We start from the raw sequence: 22,579 nt of genomic DNA, 5'->3' as shown, positions 1-22,579 counted from the left end.
GTAGACCCTAACTGTACTACAACATTAACAACAGCACCTTCTCCTCAGGTAGACCCTAACTGTACTACAACATTAACAACAGCACCTTCTCCTTAGGTAGACCCTAACCTGTACTACAACATTAACAACAGCACCTTCTCCTCAGGTAGACCCTAACTGTACTACAACATTAACAACAGCACCTTCTCCTTAGGTAGACCCTAACCTGTACCACAACATTAACAACAGCACCTTCTTCTTAGGTAGACCCTAACTGTACTACAACATTAACAACAGCACCTTCTTGTAGGAAGGATCCATTATGGGGCCCGTTCTCTTCAACCTTTATATGCTCCCTCTAGGCCTAATTATGCAAAAAAACAAAGTAGCCTATCATAACTATGCAGACGACACTCAGCTGTATATAACTCTTTCCTCAGCTGACTATGCCCCCATAGAATCATTGTGCCAGTGCATTGATCAAATAAATAACTGGATGTGCCAGAATTTCCTACAGCTAAACAAAGACAAAACTGAGGTGATCGTGTTTGGCCCCAAAGAACAAAGGCTTAAAATCACTGTACGCCTTGAGTCTCGATCCCTGAAGCCTAAGGATCAAGTCAAAAATCTTGGAGTTATTATTGATTCCGATCTCAATTTTAACTCCCACATTAAGTCAATTAGAAAATCTGCTTTTTATCATCTTAAAAATATAGCAAGAATTAGGGGATACATGTCCAGACAGGATGTAGAAAAACTAATTCACGCCTTCATTTATAGTAGGTTAGACTACTGCAATAGCCTTTTTTCTGGTCTCTCCAAAAAAGAACTTAGGCAGCTTCAACTTATTCAGAATGCTGCTGCTAGAGTTCTAACGAAGACTAAGAAAGCTGATCATATCACTCCAGTTCTTAAGTCCTTACACTGGTTGCCAGTGTGTCAGAGAATAGATTTTAAAATACTGTTATTAGTCTATAAATCACTTAACGGCCTAGGCCCAAAATACATAGCTGAATTGCTCCCACGCTACGAACCGTCTAGAACTCTTAGGTCAACAGGGTCCAGCTAATTAACTATCCCTAGGATCAAATCAAATCACGGGAAGGCTGCATTTACCCACTATGCTTCTGCTAGCTGGAACAAATTGCCTGAAGACCTCAGATCTGCCCCAACCTTACTTACTTTTAAAAATAGACTAAAGACTTTTATGTTTACCGTCGCTTTTAACTGCTGACAGCTACTATGCAAACCCAATGAGTGAGCTCTATCTGCAACTGCTGCGCCTGTTGCTTATTGCACTTTTTATACTCTTTTTTTTTTTTTTTAAGTTTTGTTCACTTTTTATACTCGTTTTTTTTTTGTGATGCTTTTAAATGTCCATTTTACTCTCTTCTTTTCTTTTATTTTCCTGTCAACCATTTTATGTGAAGCACTTTGAATTGCCTCTGTGTATGAAATGTGCTATACAAATAAACTTGACTTGACTTGACTTGACTTCTTCTCAGGTAGACCCTAACCTGTACTACAACATAAACAACAGTACCTTCTCCTCAGGTAGACCCTAACTGTACTACAACATAAACAACAGTACCTTCTCCTCAGGTAGACCCTAACTGTACTACAACATTAACAACAGCACCTTCTTCTCAGGTAGACCCTAACTGTACTACAACATTAACAACAACACCTTCTTCTCAGGTAGACCTTAACTGTACTACAACATTAACAACAGCACCTTCTTCTCAGGTAGACCCTAACTGTACTACAACATTAACAACAGTACCTTCTCCTCAGGTAAACCCTAACTGTACTACAACATTAACAACAGCACCTTCTCCTCAGGTAGACCCTAACTGTACTACAACATTAACAACAGCACCTTCTCCTCAGGTAGACCCTAACCTGTACTACAACATTAACAACAACACCTTCTTCTCAGGTAAACCCTAACTGTACTACAACATTAACAACAGCACCTTCTCCTCAGGTAAACCCTAACTGTACTACAACATTAACAACAGTACCTTCTCCTCAGGTAGACCCTAACTGTACTACAACATTAACAACAGCACCTTCTCCTCAGGTAAACCCTAACTGTACTACAACATTAACAACATCACCTTCTCCTCAGGTAAACCCTAACTGTACTACAACATTAACAACAGTACCTTCTCTTCAGGTAGACCCTAACCTGTACTACAACATTAACAACAGTACCTTCTCCTCAGGTAGACCCTAACCTGTACTACAACATTAACAACAGTACCTTCTCCTCAGGTAGACCCTAACTGTACTACAACATTAACAACATCACCTTCTCCTCAGGTAGACTCTAACTGTACTACAACATTAACAACAGCACCTTCTCCTCATGCAGGTAGACTCTAACTGTACTACAACATTAACAACAGCACCTTCTCCTCAGGTAAACCCTAACCTGTACTACAACATTAACAACAGTACCTTCTCCTCAGGTAGACCCTAACTGTACTACAACATTAACAACATCACCTTCTCCTCAGGTAGACTCTAACTGTACTACAACATTAACAACAGCACCTTCTCCTCAGGTAGACCCTAACCTGTACTACAACATTAACAACAGTACCTTCTCCTCAGGTAAACCCTAACCTGTACTACAACATTAACAACAGCACCTTCTTCTTAGGTAAACCCTAACTGTACTACAACATTAACAACAGTACCTTCTCCTCAGGTAAACCCTAACTGTACTACAACATTAACAACATCACCTTCTCCTCAGGTAGGCCCTAACCTGTACTACAACATTAACAACAGCACCTTCTTCTTAGGTAGACCCTAACTGTACTACAACATTAACAACAGCACCTTCTCCTCATGCAGGTAGACCCTAACTGTACTACAACATTAACAACAGTACCTTCTCCTCAGGTAGACCCTAACCTGTACTACAACATTAACAACAGTACCTTCTCCTCAGGTAGACCCTAACTGTACTACAACATTAACAACAGTACCTTCTCCTCAGGTAGACCCTAACCTGTACTACAACATTAACAACAGTACCTTCTCCTCAGGTAGACCCTAACCTGTACTACAACATTAACAACAACACCTTCTTCTCAGGTAGACCCTAACTGTACTACAACATTAACAACAGCACCTTCTCCTCAGGTAGACCCTAACTGTACTACAACATTAACAACAGTACCTTCTCCTCAGGTAAACCCTAACTGTACTACAACATTAACAACAGTACCTTCTCCTCAGGTAGACCCTAACCTGTACTACAACATTAACAACAGCACCTTCTCCTCAGGTAGACCCTAACTGTACTACAACATTAACAACAGTACCTTCTCCTCAGGTAGGCCCTAACTGTACTACAACATTAACAACAGTACCTTCTCCTCAGGTAGACCCTAACTGTACTACAACATTAACAACAGCACCTTCTCCTCAGGTAGACCCTAACCTGTACTACAACATTAACAACAGCACCTTCTCCTCAGGTAGACCCTAACTGTACTACAACATTAACAACAGCACCTTCTCCTCAGGTAAACCCTAACTGTACTACAACATTAACAACAGTACCTTCTCCTCAGGTAGACCCTAACTGTACTACAACATTAACAACAGCACCTTCTCTTCAGGTAAACCCTAACTGTACTACAACATTAACAACAGCACCTTCTCCTCAGGTAAACCCTAACTGTACTACAACATTAACAACAGCACCTTCTCTTCAGGTAGACCCTAACCTGTACTACAACATTAACAACAGTACCTTCTCCTCAGGTAGACCCTAACCTGTACTACAACATTAACAACAGTACCTTCTCCTCAGGTAAACCCTAACCTGTACTACAACATTAACAACAGTACCTTCTCCTCAGGTAAACCCTAACTGTACTACAACATTAACAACAGCACCTTCTCTTCAGGTAGACCCTAACCTGTACTACAACATTAACAACAGTACCTTCTCCTCAGGTAGACCCTAACTGTACTACAACATTAACAACAGCACCTTCTCCTCAGGTAAACCCTAACTGTACTACAACATTAACAACAGTACCTTCTCCTCAGGTAAACCCTAACTGTACTACAACATTAACAACAGCACCTTCTCCTCAGGTAGACCCTAACTGTACTACAACATTAACAACAGTACCTTCTCCTCAGGTAGACCCTAACCTGTACTACAACATTAACAACAGCACCTTCTCCTCAGGTAAACCCTAACCTGTACTACAACATTAACAACAGCACCTTCTCTTCAGGTAGACCCTAACCTGTACTACAACATTAACAACAGCACCTTCTCCTCAGGTAAACCCTAACTGTACTACAACATTAACAACAGCACCTTCTCCTCAGGTAAACCCTAACTGTACTACAACATTAACAACAGCACCTTCTCCTCAGGTAGACCCTAACCTGTACTACAACATTAACAACAGCACCTTCTCCTCAGGTAGACCCTAACTGTACTACAACATTAACAACAGCACCTTCTCCTCAGGTAGACCCTAACTGTACTACAACATTAACAACAGCACCTTCTCCTCAGGTAGACCCTAACCTGTACTACAACATTAACAACAGCACCTTCTCCTCAGGTAGACCCTAACCTGTACTACAACATTAACAACAGCACCTTCTCTTCAGGTAGACCCTAACCTGTACTACAACATTAACAACAGCACCTTCTCCTCAGGTAAACCCTAACTGTACTACAACATTAACAACAGCACCTTCTTCTCAGGTAAACCCTAACTGTACTACAACATTAACAACAGCACCTTCTCCTCAGGTAGACCCTAACTGTACTACAACATTAACAACAGCACCTTCTCCTCAGGTAGACCCTAACTGTACTACAACATTAACAACAGCACCTTCTCCTCAGGTAAACCCTAACTGTACTACAACATTAACAACAGCACCTTCTCCTCAGGTAGACCCTAACCTGTACTACAACATTAACAACAGTACCTTCTCCTCAGGTTGACCCTAACCTGTACTACAACATTAACAACAGCACCTTCTCCTCAGGTAAACCCTAACTGTACTACAACATTAACAACAGCACCTTCTCCTCAGGTAGACTCTAACTGTACTACAACATTAACAACAGCACCTTCTCTTCAGGTAGACCCTAACTGTACTACAACATTAACAACAGCACCTTCTCCTCAGGTAGACCCTAACCTGTACTACAACATTAACAACAGTACCTTATCTTCAGGTAAACCCTAACCTGTACTACAACATTAACAACAGCACCTTCTCCTCAGGTAGACCCTAACCTGTACTACAACATTAACAACAGCACCTTCTCCTCAGGTAAACCCTAACTGTACTACAACATTAACAACAGCACCTTCTCCTCAGGTAGACTCTAACTGTACTACAACATTAACAACAGTACCTTCTCTTCAGGTAGACCCTAACTGTACTACAACATTAACAACAGTACCTTCTCCTCAGGTAAACCCTAACTGTACTACAACATTAACAACAGCACCTTCTCCTCAGGTAGACCCTAACCTGTACTACAACATTAACAACAGCACCTTCTCCTCAGGTAAACCCTAACCTGTACTACAACATTAACAACAGCACCTTCTCCTCAGGTAGACCCTAACCTGTACTACAACATTAACAACAGTACCTTATCTTCAGGTAAACCCTAACCTGTACTACAACATTAACAACAGCACCTTCTCCTCAGGTAGACCCTAACCTGTACTACAACATTAACAACAGCACCTTCTCCTCAGGTAAACCCTAACTGTACTACAACATTAACAACAGTACCTTCTCTTCAGGTAGACCCTAACTGTACTACAACATTAACAACAGTACCTTCTCCTCAGGTAAACCCTAACTGTACTACAACATTAACAACAGCACCTTCTCCTCAGGTAAACCCTAACTGTACTACAACATTAACAACAGTACCTTCTCCTCAGGTAAACCCTAACTGTACTACAACATTAACAACAGTACCTTCTCCTCAGGTAAACCCTAACTGTACTACAACATTAACAACAGTACCTTCTCCTCAGGTAAACCCTAACTGTACTACAACATTAACAACAGTACCTTCTCCTCAGGTAAACCCTAACTGTACTACAACATTAACAACAGCACCTTCTCCTCAGGTAGACCCTAACTGTACTACAACATTAACAACAGCACCTTCTCCTCAGGTAGACCCTAACCTGTACTACAACATTAACAACAGCACCTTCTCCTCAGGTAGACCCTAACCTGTACTACAACATTAACAACAGCACCTTCTCCTCAGGTAAACCCTAACTGTACTACAACATTAACAACAGTACCTTCTCCTCAGGTAGACCCTAACTGTACTACAACATTAACAACAGCACCTTCTCCTCAGGTAGACCCTAACTGTACTACAACATTAACAACAGCACCTTCTCCTCAGGTAAACCCTAACTGTACTACAACATTAACAACAGTACCTTCTCCTCAGGTAGACCCTAACTGTACTACAACATTAACAACAGCACCTTCTCCTCAGGTAGACCCTAACTGTACTACAACATTAACAACAGCACCTTCTCCTCAGGTAGACCCTAACCTGTACTACAACATTAACAACAGCACCTTCTCCTCAGGTAAACCCTAACTGTACTACAACATTAACAACAGTACCTTCTCCTCAGGTAGACCCTAACTGTACTACAACATTAACAACAGCACCTTCTCCTCAGGTAGACCCTAACTGTACTACAACATTAACAACAGCACCTTCTCCTCAGGTAAACCCTAACTGTACTACAACATTAACAACAGCACCTTCTCCTCAGGTAGACCCTAACCTGTACTACAACATTAACAACAGTACCTTCTCCTCAGGTTGACCCTAACCTGTACTACAACATTAACAACAGCACCTTCTCCTCAGGTAAACCCTAACTGTACTACAACATTAACAACAGCACCTTCTCCTCAGGTAGACTCTAACTGTACTACAACATTAACAACAGCACCTTCTCTTCAGGTAGACCCTAACTGTACTACAACATTAACAACAGCACCTTCTCCTCAGGTAGACCCTAACCTGTACTACAACATTAACAACAGTACCTTATCTTCAGGTAAACCCTAACCTGTACTACAACATTAACAACAGCACCTTCTCCTCAGGTAGACCCTAACCTGTACTACAACATTAACAACAGCACCTTCTCCTCAGGTAAACCCTAACTGTACTACAACATTAACAACAGCACCTTCTCCTCAGGTAGACTCTAACTGTACTACAACATTAACAACAGTACCTTCTCCTCAGGTAAACCCTAACTGTACTACAACATTAACAACAGCACCTTCTCCTCAGGTAAACCCTAACTGTACTACAACATTAACAACAGTACCTTCTCCTCAGGTAAACCCTAACTGTACTACAACATTAACAACAGCACCTTCTCCTCAGGTAGACCCTAACTGTACTACAACATTAACAACAGCACCTTCTCCTCAGGTAGACCCTAACCTGTACTACAACATTAACAACAGCACCTTCTCCTCAGGTAGACCCTAACCTGTACTACAACATTAACAACAGCACCTTCTCCTCAGGTAAACCCTAACTGTACTACAACATTAACAACAGTACCTTCTCCTCAGGTAGACCCTAACTGTACTACAACATTAACAACAGCACCTTCTCCTCAGGTAGACCCTAACCTGTACTACAACATTAACAACAGCACCTTCTCCTCAGGTAAACCCTAACTGTACTACAACATTAACAACAGCACCTTCTCCTCAGGTAGACCCTGACTGTACTACAACATTAACAACAGCACCTTCTCCTCAGGTAGACCCTAACTGTACTACAACATTAACAACAGCACCTTCTCCTCAGGTAGACCCTAACCTGTACTACAACATTAACAACAGCACCTTCTCTTCAGGTAGACCCTAACTGTACTACAACATTAACAACAGTACCTTCTCCTCAGGTAAACCCTAACTGTACTACAACATTAACAACAGCACCTTCTCTTCAGGTAGACCCTAACCTGTACTACAACATTAACAACAGTACCTTCTCCTCAGGTAGACCCTAACCTGTACTACAACATTAACAACAGCACCTTCTCTTCAGGTAGACCCTAACTGTACTACAACATTAACAACAGTACCTTCTCCTCAGGTAAACCCTAACTGTACTACAACATTAACAACAGTACCTTCTCCTCAGGTAAACCCTAACTGTACTACAACATTAACAACAGCACCTTCTCTTCAGGTAGACCCTAACCTGTACTACAACATTAACAACAGCACCTTTTCCTCAGGTAGACCCTAACTGTACTACAACATTAACAACAGCACCTTCTCCTCAGGTAGACCCTAACCTGTACTACAACATTAACAACAGCACCTTCTCTTCAGGTAGACCCTAACTGTACTACAACATTAACAACAGTACCTTCTCCTCAGGTAGACCCTAACCTGTACTACAACATTAACAACAGCACCTTCTCTTCAGGTAGACCCTAACCTGTACTACAACATTAACAACAGTACCTTCTCCTCAGGTAGACTCTAACTGTACTACAACATTAACAACAGCACCTTCTCTTCAGGTAGACCCTAACCTGTACTACAACATTAACAACAGTACCTTCTCCTCAGGTAGACCCTAACCTGTACTACAACATTAACAACAGTACCTTCTCCTCAGGTAGACCCTAACTGTACTACAACATTAACAACAGTACCTTCTCCTCAGGTAGACCCTAACTGTACTACAACATTAACAACAGCACCTTCTCTTCAGGTAGACCCTAACCTGTACTACAACATTAACAACAGTACCTTCTCCTCAGGTAGACCCTAACCTGTACTACAACATTAACAACAGCACCTTCTCTTCAGGTAGACCCTAACTGTACTACAACATTAACAACAGTACCTTCTCCTCAGGTAAACCCTAACTGTACTACAACATTAACAACAGCACCTTCTCCTCAGGTAGACCCTAACCTGTACTACAACATTAACAACAGCACCTTCTCCTCAGGTAGACCCTAACCTGTACTACAACATTAACAACAGCACCTTCTCCTCAGGTAGACCCTAACTGTACTACAACATTAACAACAGCACCTTCTCCTCAGGTAAACCCTAACTGTACTACAACATTAACAACAGCACCTTCTCTTCAGGTAGACCCTAACTGTACTACAACATTAACAACAGTACCTTCTCCTCAGGTAGACCCTAACCTGTACTACAACATTAACAACAGCACCTTCTCTTCAGGTAGACCCTAACCTGTACTACAACATTAACAACAGCACCTTCTCTTCAGGTAGACCCTAACTGTACTACAACATTAACAACAGCACCTTCTCCTCAGGTAGACCCTAACCTGTACTACAACATTAACAACAGCACCTTCTCCTCAGGTAGACCCTAACCTGTACTACAACATTAACAACAGCACCTTCTCCTCAGGTAGACCCTAACTGTACTACAACATTAACAACAGCACCTTCTCCTCAGGTAGACCCTAACTGTACTACAACATTAACAACAGCACCTTCTCCTCAGGTAGACCCTAACCTGTACTACAACATTAACAACAGTACCTTCTCCTCAGGTAGACCCTAACCTGTACTACAACATTAACAACAGCACCTTCTCCTCAGGTAGACCCTAACCTGTACTACAACATTAACAACAGCACCTTCTCCTCAGGTAGACCCTAACTGTACTACAACATTAACAACAGCACCTTCTCTTCAGGTAGACCCTAACTGTACTACAACATTAACAACAGTACCTTCTCCTCAGGTAAACCCTAACCTGTACTACAACATTAACAACAGCACCTTCTCCTCAGGTAAACCCTAACCTGTACTACAACATTAACAACAGCACCTTCTCCTCAGGTAAACCCTAACCTGTACTACAACATTAACAACAGCACCTTCTCCTCAGGTAGACCCTAACCTGTACTACAACATTAACAACAGTACCTTCTCCTCAGGTAAACTCTAACTGTACTACAACATTAACAACAGCACCTTCTCCTCAGGTAGACTCTAACTGTACTACAACATTAACAACAGCACCTTCTCATCAGGTAGACTCTAACTGTACTACAACATTAACAACAGTACCTTCTCCTCAGGTAAACCCTAACCTGTACTACAACATTAACAACAGTACCTTCTCCTCAGGTAGACCCTAACTGTACTACAACATTAACAACAGCACCTTCTCCTCAGGTAAACCCTAACCTGTACTACAACATTAACAACAGCACCTTCTCCTCAGGTAGACCCTAACTGTACTACAACATTAACAACAGCACCTTCTCCTCAGGTCGACCCTAACTGTACTACAACATTAACAACAGCACCTTCTCCTCAGGTAGACCCTAACTGTACTACAACATTAACAACAGCACCTTCTCCTCAGGTAGACCCTAACCTGTACTACAACATTAACAACAGTACCTTCTCCTCAGGTAGACCCTAACTGTACTACAACATTAACAACAGTACCTTCTCCTCAGGTAGACTCTAACTGTACTACAACATTAACAACAGTACCTTCTCCTCAGGTAGACCCTAACTGTACTACAACATTAACAACAGTACCTTCTCCTCAGGTAAACCCTAACTGTACTACAACATTAACAACAGCACCTTCTCCTCAGGTAGACCCTAACTGTACTACAACATTAACAACAGCACCTTCTCCTCAGGTCGACCCTAACTGTACTACAACATTAACAACAGTACCTTCTCCTCAGGTAGACCCTAACTGTACTACAACATTAACAACAGTACCTTCTCCTCAGGTAAACCCTAACTGTACTACAACATTAACAACAGTACCTTCTCCTCAGGTAGACCCTAACTGTACTACAACATTAACAACAGTACCTTCTCCTCAGGTAGACCCTAACTGTACTACAACATTAACAACAGTACCTTCTCCTCAGGTAGACCCTAACCTGTACTACAACATTAACAACAGCACCTTCTCCTCAGGTAGACCCTAACTGTACTACAACATTAACAACAGTACCTTCTCCTCAGGTAAACCCTAACTGTACTACAACATTAACAACAGTACCTTCTCCTCAGGTCGACCCTAACTGTACTACAACATTAACAACAGTACCTTCTCCTCAGGTAAACCCTAACTGTACTACAACATTAACAACAGTACCTTCTCCTCAGGTAGACCCTAACTGTACTACAACATTAACAACAGCACCTTCTCCTCAGGTCGACCCTAACTGTACTACAACATTAACAACAGTACCTTCTCCTCAGGTAAACCCTAACTGTACTACAACATTAACAACAGTACCTTCTCCTCAGGTAGACCCTAACTGTACTACAACATTAACAACAGTACCTTCTCCTCAGGTAGACCCTAACTGTACTACAACATTAACAACAGTACCTTCTCCTCAGGTAGACCCTAACCTGTACTACAACATTAACAACAGCACCTTCTCCTCAGGTAGACCCTAACTGTACTACAACATTAACAACAGTACCTTCTCCTCAGGTAGACTCTAACTGTACTACAACATTAACAACAGCACCTTCTCCTCAGGTAGACCCTAACTGTACTACAACATTAACAACAGTACCTTCTCCTCAGGTAGACCCTAACCTGTACTACAACATTAACAACAGCACCTTCTCCTCAGGTAGACCCTAACTGTACTACAACATTAACAACAGCACCTTCTCCTCAGGTAGACCCTAACTGTACTACAACATTAACAACAGTACCTTCTCCTCAGGTAAACCCTAACTGTACTACAACATTAACAACAGTACCTTCTCCTCAGGTAGACCCTAACTGTACTACAACATTAACAACAGCACCTTCTCCTCAGGTCGACCCTAACTGTACTACAACATTAACAACAGTACCTTCTCCTCAGGTAAACCCTAACTGTACTACAACATTAACAACAGTACCTTCTCCTCAGGTAGACCCTAACTGTACTACAACATTAACAACAGTACCTTCTCCTCAGGTAGACCCTAACTGTACTACAACATTAACAACAGTACCTTCTCCTCAGGTAGACCCTAACCTGTACTACAACATTAACAACAGCACCTTCTCCTCAGGTAGACCCTAACTGTACTACAACATTAACAACAGCACCTTCTCCTCAGGTAGACCCTAACTGTACTACAACATTAACAACAGTACCTTCTCCTCAGGTAAACCCTAACTGTACTACAACATTAACAACAGTACCTTCTCCTCAGGTAGACCCTAACCTGTACTACAACATTAACAACAGTACCTTCTCCTCAGGTAGACCCTAACCTGTACTACAACATTAACAACAGTACCTTCTCCTCAGGTAGACCCTAACTGTACTACAACATTAACAACAGTACCTTCTCCTCAGGTAGACCCTAACTGTACTACAACATTAACAACAGTACCTTCTCCTCAGGTAGACCCTAACCTGTACTACAACATTAACAACAGCACCTTCTCCTCAGGTCGACCCTAACTGTACTACAACATTAACAACAGCACCTTCTCCTCAGGTCGACCCTAACTGTACTACAACATTAACAACAGTACCTTCTCCTCAGGTAAACCCTAACTGTACTACAACATTAACAACAGTACCTTCTCCTCAGGTAGACCCTAACTGTACTACAACATTAACAACAGTACCTTCTCCTCAGGTAAACCCTAACTGTACTACAACATTAACAACAGTACCTTCTCCTCAGGTAAACCCTAACTGTACTACAACATTAACAACAGTACCTTCTCCTCAGGTCGACCCTAACTGTACTACAACATTAACAACAGTACCTTCTCCTCAGGTAAACCCTAACTGTACTACAACATTAACAACAGTACCTTCTCCTCAGGTAGATCCTAACTGTACTACAACATTAACAACAGCACCTTCTCCTCAGGTCGACCCTAACTGTACTACAACATTAACAACAGTACCTTCTCCTCAGGTAAACCCTAACTGTACTACAACATTAACAACAGTACCTTCTCCTCAGGTAGACCCTAACTGTACTACAACATTAACAACAGTACCTTCTCCTCAGGTAGACCCTAACTGTACTACAACATTAACAACAGTACCTTCTCCTCAGGTAGACGCTAACCTGTACTACAACATTAACAACAGTACCTTCTCCTCAGGTAAACCCTAACTGTACTACAACATTAACAACAGTACCTTCTCCTCAGGTCGACCCTAACTGTACTACAACATTAACAACAGTACCTTCTCCTCAGGTAAACCCTAACTGTACTACAACATTAACAACAGTACCTTCTCCTCAGGTAGACCCTAACTGTACTACAACATTAACAACAGCACCTTCTCCTCAGGTCGACCCTAACTGTACTACAACATTAACAACAGTACCTTCTCCTCAGGTAAACCCTAACTGTACTACAACATTAACAACAGTACCTTCTCCTCAGGTAGACCCTAACTGTACTACAACATTAACAACAGCACCTTCTCCTCAGGTCGACCCTAACTGTACTACAACATTAACAACAGTACCTTCTCCTCAGGTAGACCCTAACTGTACTACAACATTAACAACAGTACCTTCTCCTCAGGTAAACCCTAACTGTACTACAACATTAACAACAGCACCTTCTCCTCAGGTAGACCCTAACCTGTACTACAACATTAACAACAGTACCTTCTCCTCAGGTAGACCCTAACCTGTACTACAACATTAACAACAGTACCTTCTCCTCAGGTAGACCCTAACTGTACTACAACATTAACAACAGTACCTTCTCCTCAGGTAGACCCTAACTGTACTACAACATTAACAACAGTACCTTCTCCTCAGGTAGACCCTAACCTGTACTACAACATTAACAACAGCACCTTCTCCTCAGGTCGACCCTAACTGTACTACAACATTAACAACAGCACCTTCTCCTCAGGTCGACCCTAACTGTACTACAACATTAACAACAGTACCTTCTCCTCAGGTAAACCCTAACTGTACTACAACATTAACAACAGTACCTTCTCCTCAGGTAGACCCTAACTGTACTACAACATTAACAACAGTACCTTCTCCTCAGGTAAACCCTAACTGTACTACAACATTAACAACAGTACCTTCTCCTCAGGTAAACCCTAACTGTACTACAACATTAACAACAGTACCTTCTCCTCAGGTCGACCCTAACTGTACTACAACATTAACAACAGTACCTTCTCCTCAGGTAAACCCTAACTGTACTACAACATTAACAACAGTACCTTCTCCTCAGGTAGATCCTAACTGTACTACAACATTAACAACAGCACCTTCTCCTCAGGTCGACCCTAACTGTACTACAACATTAACAACAGTACCTTCTCCTCAGGTAAACCCTAACTGTACTACAACATTAACAACAGTACCTTCTCCTCAGGTAGACCCTAACTGTACTACAACATTAACAACAGTACCTTCTCCTCAGGTAGACCCTAACTGTACTACAACATTAACAACAGTACCTTCTCCTCAGGTAGACGCTAACCTGTACTACAACATTAACAACAGTACCTTCTCCTCAGGTAAACCCTAACTGTACTACAACATTAACAACAGTACCTTCTCCTCAGGTCGACCCTAACTGTACTACAACATTAACAACAGTACCTTCTCCTCAGGTAAACCCTAACTGTACTACAACATTAACAACAGTACCTTCTCCTCAGGTAGACCCTAACTGTACTACAACATTAACAACAGCACCTTCTCCTCAGGTCGACCCTAACTGTACTACAACATTAACAACAGTACCTTCTCCTCAGGTAAACCCTAACTGTACTACAACATTAACAACAGTACCTTCTCCTCAGGTAGACCCTAACTGTACTACAACATTAACAACAGCACCTTCTCCTCAGGTCGACCCTAACTGTACTACAACATTAACAACAGTACCTTCTCCTCAGGTAGACCCTAACTGTACTACAACATTAACAACAGTACCTTCTCCTCAGGTAAACCCTAACTGTACTACAACATTAACAACAGCACCTTCTCCTCAGGTAGACCCTAACCTGTACTACAACATTAACAACAGCACCTTCTCCTCAGGTAAACCCTAACTGTACTACAACATTAACAACAGCACCTTCTCCTCAGGTAGACTCTAACTGTACTACAACATTAACAACAGTACCTTCTCCTCAGGTAGACCCTAACTGTACTACAACATTAACAACAGCACCTTCTCCTCAGGTAGACCCTAACTGTACTACAACATTAACAACAGCACCTTCTCCTCAGGTAGACCCTAACCTGTACTACAACATTAACAACAGCACCTTCTCCTCAGGTAGACCCTAACTGTACTACAACATTAACAACAGCACCTTCTCCTCAGGTAGACCCTAACTGTACTACAACATTAACAACAGCACCTTCTCTTCAGGTAGACCCTAACTGTACTACAACATTAACAACAGCACCTTCTCCTCAGGTCGACCCTAACTGTACTACAACATTAACAACAACACCTTCTCCTCAGGTAGACCCTAACTGTACTACAACATTAACAACAGCACCTTCTCCTCAGGTAGACCCTAACTGTACTACAACATTAACAACAACACCTTCTCCTCAGGTAGACCCTAACTGTACTACAACATTAACAACAGCACCTTCTCCTCAGGTCGACCCTAACTGTACTACAACATTAACAACAGAACCTTCTCCTCAGGTCGACCCTAACTGTACTACAACATTAACAACAGTACCTTCTCCTCAGGTAGACCCTAACTGTACTACAACATTAACAACAGCACCTTCTCCTCAGGTCGACCCTAACTGTACTACAACATTAACAACAGAACCTTCTCCTCAGGTCGACCCTAACTGTACTACAACATTAACAACAGTACCTTCTCCTCAGGTAGACCCTAACTGTACTACAACATTAACAACAGCACCTTCTCCTCAGGTCGACCCTAACTGTACTACAACATTAACAACAGTACCTTCTCCTCAGGTAAACCCTAACTGTACTACAACATTAACAACAGTACCTTCTCCTCAGGTAGACCCTAACTGTACTACAACATTAACAACAGCACCTTCTCCTCAGGTCGACCCTAACTGTACTACAACATTAACAACAGTACCTTCTCCTCAGGTAAACCCTACCTGTACTACAACATTAACAACAGTACCTTCTCCTCAGGTAAACCCTAACTGTACTACAACATTAACAACAGTACCTTCTCCTCAGGTAAACCCTAACTGTACTACAACATTAACAACAGCACCTTCTCCTCAGGTAAACCCTAACTGTACTACAACATTAACAACAGCACCTTCTCCTCAGGTAGACCCTAACCTGTACTACAACATTAACAACAGCACCTTCTCCTCAGGTAGACCCTAACTGTACTACAACATTAACAACAGTACCTTCTCCTCAGGTAAACCCTAACCTGTACTACAACATTAACAACAGCACCTTCTCCTCAGGTAGACCCTAACTGTACTACAACATTAACAACAGTACCTTCTCCTCAGGTAGACCCTAACTGTACTACAACATTAACAACAGCACCTTCTCCTCAGGTAAACCCTAACCTGTACTACAACATTAACAACAGCACCTTCTCCTCAGGTAAACCCTAACCTGTACTACAACATTAACAACAGTACCTTCTCCTCAGGTAGACCCTAACTGTACTACAACATTAACAACAGTACCTTCTCCTCAGGTAGACCCTAACTGTACTACAACATTAACAACAGTACCTTCTCCTCAGGTAAACCCTAACTGTACTACAACATTAACAACAGTACCTTCTCCTCAGGTAAACCCTAACTGTACTACAACATTAACAACAGTACCTTCTCCTCAGGTAAACCCTAACTGTACCACAACATTAACAACAGCACCTTCTCCTCAGGTAGACCCTAACTGTACTACAACATTAACAACAGTACCTTCTCCTCAGGTAAACCCTAACTGTACTACAACATTAACAACAGTACCTTCTCCTCAGGTAGACCCTAACTGTACTACAACATTAACAACAGCACCTTCTCCTCAGGTAGACCCTAACTGTACTACAACATTAACAACAGTACCTTCTCCTCAGGTAAACCCTAACTGTACTACAACATTAACAACAGTACCTTCTCCTCAGGTAAACCCTAACTGTACCACAACATTAACAACAGCACCTTCTCCTCAGGTAGACCCTAACTGTACTACAACATTAACAACAGTACCTTCTCCTCAGGTAAACCCTAACTGTACTACAACATTAACAACAGCACCTTCTCCTCAGGTAGACTCTAACTGTACTACAACATTAACAACAGTACCTTCTCCTCAGGTAGACTCTAACTGTACTACAACATTAACAACAGCACCTTCTCCTCAGGTAGACTCTAACTGTACTACAACATTAACAACAGTACCTTCTCCTCAGGTAGACCCTAACCTGTACTACAACATTAACAACAGCACCTTCTCCTCAGGTAAACCCTAACTGCCCACACAAAGTAAGATCAAGATCTCTTAAGTGCAGGACATCTCGCCGCAGGAACAGCACATAATCCTGAGAGGCTGCGATACCTGAACTGATGCACTTTTAAGGTGCACTTTGAGAGCAGAAGGCAGCAGCACAAAGCAACATGCACTTTAAACGAATGTTGCAGCACAGCACACTCTACAGCTTTAAGGCTGTTACACACCAAGAGCGATGCGAATATGCAGCACGAAATTGCGATGCGAATTTTGACCCACCTGTCAATCACAGCAACAGATGTGTACACGTCAGAAGCGAATTTCTGAAAAATCGACCTTGGTCGGAAAAAATAAACGCCACAATAACGCTCAGCGAAACTTCGCTGTTGGTATGATATAGGCTTATATATATTGACTGATATAGGTTCCGAAAATATTATTGACGTGCGAATTAATCGCATGAAAAAAACGCTCCTGATGTGTAAGGACCTTTACAGTTGGTTCTCAGCATATTATGTATGTTTGAATGTATAATATAACTAATATACAACTGTCATTGCTGTTCTTATTTCTTTTTTTATTACAGCACTTGAGAGCTGCACCGAGGCAAATTCCTATCAACTCTGTTGACATGGCAAGAAAGTATTGAATCTTGAATCACATAATCATTTTGACATTTTATTCCAGAGGATCCTCAGTAAAATGAGGAATAGTTGAATACAATTGGGCGAGGAGAGTAAAACAACATACGTAAATACATCCCATAAGTATCCTAATTAGAGACTGACTGTATAATAATTATTTTTTTGTTGCAATAATATCTTTCACTCTCACAAGTAAATAAGAAAAAGCTTCACAAAATGGGACACAATCGGATTAAACCGGGATCCATAATAAGAAAATTTTTCAGGATCACTGCTATCCTGCACACAGAAAAATAATGGTGCTGCCAACCGGAACCGAAAACGGTTCTTTGAAGTGATACCACAGAAGAACCAATTCTGCACCCATAGACAACTGTGCCGTGTTGTTGCTTAATTGCCCTTAGGCTTATTTGTAACTGCACAATATATATATAGAGGCAGACATCACCCACAATCCAGTAACTCAAATATGAGTTAATATCCTAAAGGACTATACGAGGAACATGACGATCCATCCATCTTTGTGGAACCACCCAGGCTTCTAAAGAACCAGTTCCATAAATGTTCTGTGTGTACTGACTGTTCTTCTTGGGATATATACTGTAGCTGGTGTATCAGTGGTGCAACACCTCGTGTTCCTGCTTACTTTCCCTCTGCAGACCCCAGTCGGCTGGACAAGCTAAATTTGGACATCACTTCACACCCTGTTCCCCTGGTTCTCAAGCTGAGGTCTAGGAAACCTCCAATGGACCTTGTGGAGGTTGCAGGGAGTTGCCAGAAACTATCCTAATTATAGAATGTATAAGAAGGGCTATGCTGGGTGTCCTGGCGGGTCAGTGGTGTACCCAATGGGTGGAACACGCGGACCATGAAAACCGCAATGTCCTGGGTTCAAATCCAGCTGTCTTCCCTATCTCTTAACAATTCTTCGTGTCCCTCTTAACAATGCCCTATCTACTAGAGGCAGAAATGCCCCCCAAAATGAATGACTGTGGGAATGTGGGTTTCACTTTTACCATCATCACCTGATCAAATACACAGTTATACAGTCCAATACGATATATCATTCACTATGGCTTGCTGGGACAAAATCCGATTAAACAGGGGTCCGACCTAAAGTCTATTTGGGAGTCGGCGATGAGAAAATATTCGAGCTTCTCTGCCCTATTCCACCAACTCCATTCTCCCTCCGTGGGATATTACGTATATCTGCTATAGCCGTGGAACAACACCTCCTATATGCCCCCCTCCCCGCCCTTCTCCTGTAGACCGTCTGAACACACTACGGTTGGACATTGCTAGACGCCTCCATGCTCCCTTGGGATATTATCGACCTAATTGTGTACGGGGTTTGACTCTGATAAGAAGCAGCCGAGGGTTTGACTTCCAGTGACGGTTTATTAGAGATCCATAGAAGGCCATGTCAAGCTAACGCAATCAGCCAGAAGTGTGTCTATGGGAATGGAAACCACGGGGCCCCGGGGCCCCAAGAGGAAGACATCCGGTGGGACTTTCATTGATGAATTGCTTTGCGTGTGTCCTGACTGTGGCCCGTTGTCCTTGTTCATTATCTGTAGAATGCAATTCCCTTGAGATAGTATAGTAACAACTAGGTATTATTTATATCCCCGTCAGACTGTTTACAACCTGCTTTGGCTTCTTGCACTTTGTTGCAATATTTTGCACAACCTTCTACGTCTCTAACTTCTCCTGCACATGTTCGGTTGTTGTGACATGTTGTCTTTTTTACATATTTTAACTATTTTTTTATTTTTTATTTTTTGTTGATGGGGTGAGGTTTGTGATGTATTTTAGAATGCCTCTTGCATGTTTCTCCTGGCTACCACTTTTTGCCTGGTGGGAGGGTAAAGACTTGAACTTGAAATGTGAAGAGATGCTGCCAAAAATGAGATGGAAATGAATACAACAAACAAAACGATAAGGAAAGCGTCTAACGTTAGCTTCGTTGCAATCTGGGAACCCAGAGTCTATTTCGGCACGTAAATAGACTTTTTAAATAGTTTTTTTTAGGCTTCCTGTACAGCGCGGATCTTCCGCCCGGTACTTCCACTTCCGGGCAGCGCTGCCTTTTAAAAACATACATTGCGTCACTTTTATTTTGAATGCTAAACGTCAAAATTCGTATATATTCACTAGCGTTCACTATATATAGTATATATTATATATATATTCACTAGCGTTCACTATATACCGTATATATATATATATTATATATATATACTGTATATTCGCGTTCGCCGTTCGGGACCGGAACTCTTATATTCGGCGGTACAACAACAGAGCGGCACTGCGCGGAGGCGGAGGTCCCGGGCGGAACATTCGCGCTGAAGCCTCAAAAAAAGGTTCCCAGACTGGCTTCGCTGTAATGTTAGCACGCTTCATTCTGCGCGGTGAGACGGTTGGCGGGTGTAGTTCGGTCGAAAGCAAATGGTTCCTACATGAAACTGCTCACAACAAGATCTGTGGATTATGAGTAACTGGGTCATGATTTCTGGAAAGAGACATTGCTGTTGAGTTCCAAAAGGTTTTTTTTCCTACGCTTTGAGCACCACAAGCCGAGGGCCATCCAGTTCCATTGTATTGGAGAGAAGGCAGACATCTCTACGCCCGACATCTCCAAAACTCGGCAACTCACACCAAAATGATCGAGATGGAGAAATAGCACTAACAGGTAAGAGGAAACATGAAGTCTTGATTTTAAGGTGAACTTTAATGGGAGCAGGTCATTCTGGGAAAATATAGGAAATCACTAACTGACATGGCAGGTTGAGGAAAGTGAAAAAAAAAAAGCTAAAACAAAAAACAACAGCCAGACAGAAAAACAGCGGACTCACCATGCTCATGATTCGGCTCCTCCTCTTCCTCCTCTTCTTCCTCCTCCTCTTCCTCATCATCGCCGTCGTCCACCTCCTCTTCGTCCTCCGCTCGCCCTCTCTCCTCCTCATCCTCTCCCTGCTCCTCATCTTCTGAGAAGCCTTCCTCCTCCTCCACCTCCCCGTCCTCGTCTTCCTCCACTACTCTCTCTTCGTCCACCTCGCCCTGTTCCATCCCCTCCCGCCCCGCCTGCCTGGCGTCCGTCTCGTATCTGGGGTAGATGGCGCCGGGTTGCTCCTCCTCCTTGGGGGAGGGGCTAAGGAAGGGCCTCCTCTTGGCGGCCGGCTCCAGCGGCTGTTTCTCCAGAGCCTTCCTCTTCTTGGCCAGCGGACAGCCGTACACACTGAGAGGACAGACAGGGACAAGTTAAAAGGGCAGCCATCTTTGTTTTGTTTTAGCCATTCAAACCCAGTCACCATTGACTTCAGTATAGTACAACTGAAGTCAATGGTGACTGGTTTTCTCTCCAGTTGTGCTGGCAGGAAATCAGATTTCACCTGTGTTTCAACCAGAGATGCTCACAAGTCAATTTTTGCAAGTCCAAGTCAAGTCTAAAGTCTTTGAGCCCGAGTCCACGTCGAGTCTCAAGTCTTTAGTCACAAGTCCAAGTCAAGTCTCAAGTCTGGATGAGCGTTCTATCATCTGCTGGATGTCATGCGGTCTGTTTAGAAAACTGAATAGCTAAAACGAAGGAATTCAAAGCATGTATAGTGGTGTATTATCCGCTCACTCCTTTATTAGCATACAGCAGCCAGGGGGTTTCAAAGTCTGAGACTGTGGGCCTCCCCCCAAACACAGCTTGGAATAAGGAGCCCCCCTCACTCAATTCCTGGATGCCTATGGGATCATAATTATGTTATTTGATCCCATAGACATAGATGTAAAATATAGAATAATAATACAATATATAGGAATTACAATTAATTACAAGATACAATACAAGATATAGCCTACAGTACCATAAGTACCAAATCAATACCATAAGATACAATACAAGAATTATAGATCTATAGGATCTATAATTTATAGCAACAGCTGCCTAGGCTATGTGTTGAAAAAGCTATGTACTGTATTGTATTTTTTATTGTATATTTTTGATTTTAGAGCACGATAAAATATGTCTGCTCTTGTTGAGGCTTGGGCTAAAAGCCCCTGAATTTTACATTCATGTTTTAAAATAAAGACGTGTTTAAAAAGCTATTGCGTGTTAAAAGCTTGTGTTACGTTTTCAGTGCTGTGCCTATTCTCTGGGTAAACAAGAAGTGAGCTTGAAATGAACTGAGCTGCTCATTTTTTGGGACTGTGAGCTCTAGCTCAAAGTTCAAAATATGAGCTGTGAACGTGAACTAGTTCATTTTAATCTGCATGAACTGAACTTTGAGTTAGCTCTTGTGAAGTGTGAGCTTGCACAACACTGACACTCAACAATTAGACCAAGTTCGTCTGATATTGCTGTCTGAAGGCATTTCTTTCTTTCTGAGTCTCTTAAAGTGGGAAAAAACTGTCAAATTGCCCAAAACTACTGTATCTTT

General features: G+C 42.2%; 1 protein-coding gene across 1 annotated transcript in view; it reads right to left on the bottom strand.

Annotated features, from left to right (window-relative positions):
• Positions 1-22,579, bottom strand: part of myt1la (myelin transcription factor 1-like, a) — a gene marked incomplete at both ends in the record, with an annotated part of 108,489 nt that overhangs the window by 69,080 nt on the left and 16,830 nt on the right. Inside the window, one exon of the mRNA XM_083642860.1 lies at positions 21,008-21,390. Within this exon, the coding sequence (XP_083498986.1) occupies positions 21,008-21,390 (383 nt within the window). The remainder of the gene's footprint in view (positions 1-21,007; positions 21,391-22,579) is intronic.

Source organism: Poromitra crassiceps (genome assembly GCF_964638095.1).
Source record: "Poromitra crassiceps genome assembly, chromosome: 9".
In the NCBI taxonomy this organism is placed as follows: domain Eukaryota; kingdom Metazoa; phylum Chordata; class Actinopteri; order Beryciformes; family Melamphaidae; genus Poromitra; species Poromitra crassiceps.
Note: the sequence above shows the minus strand (reverse complement) of the source record. Positions and strands in the feature narration are given on the sequence as shown.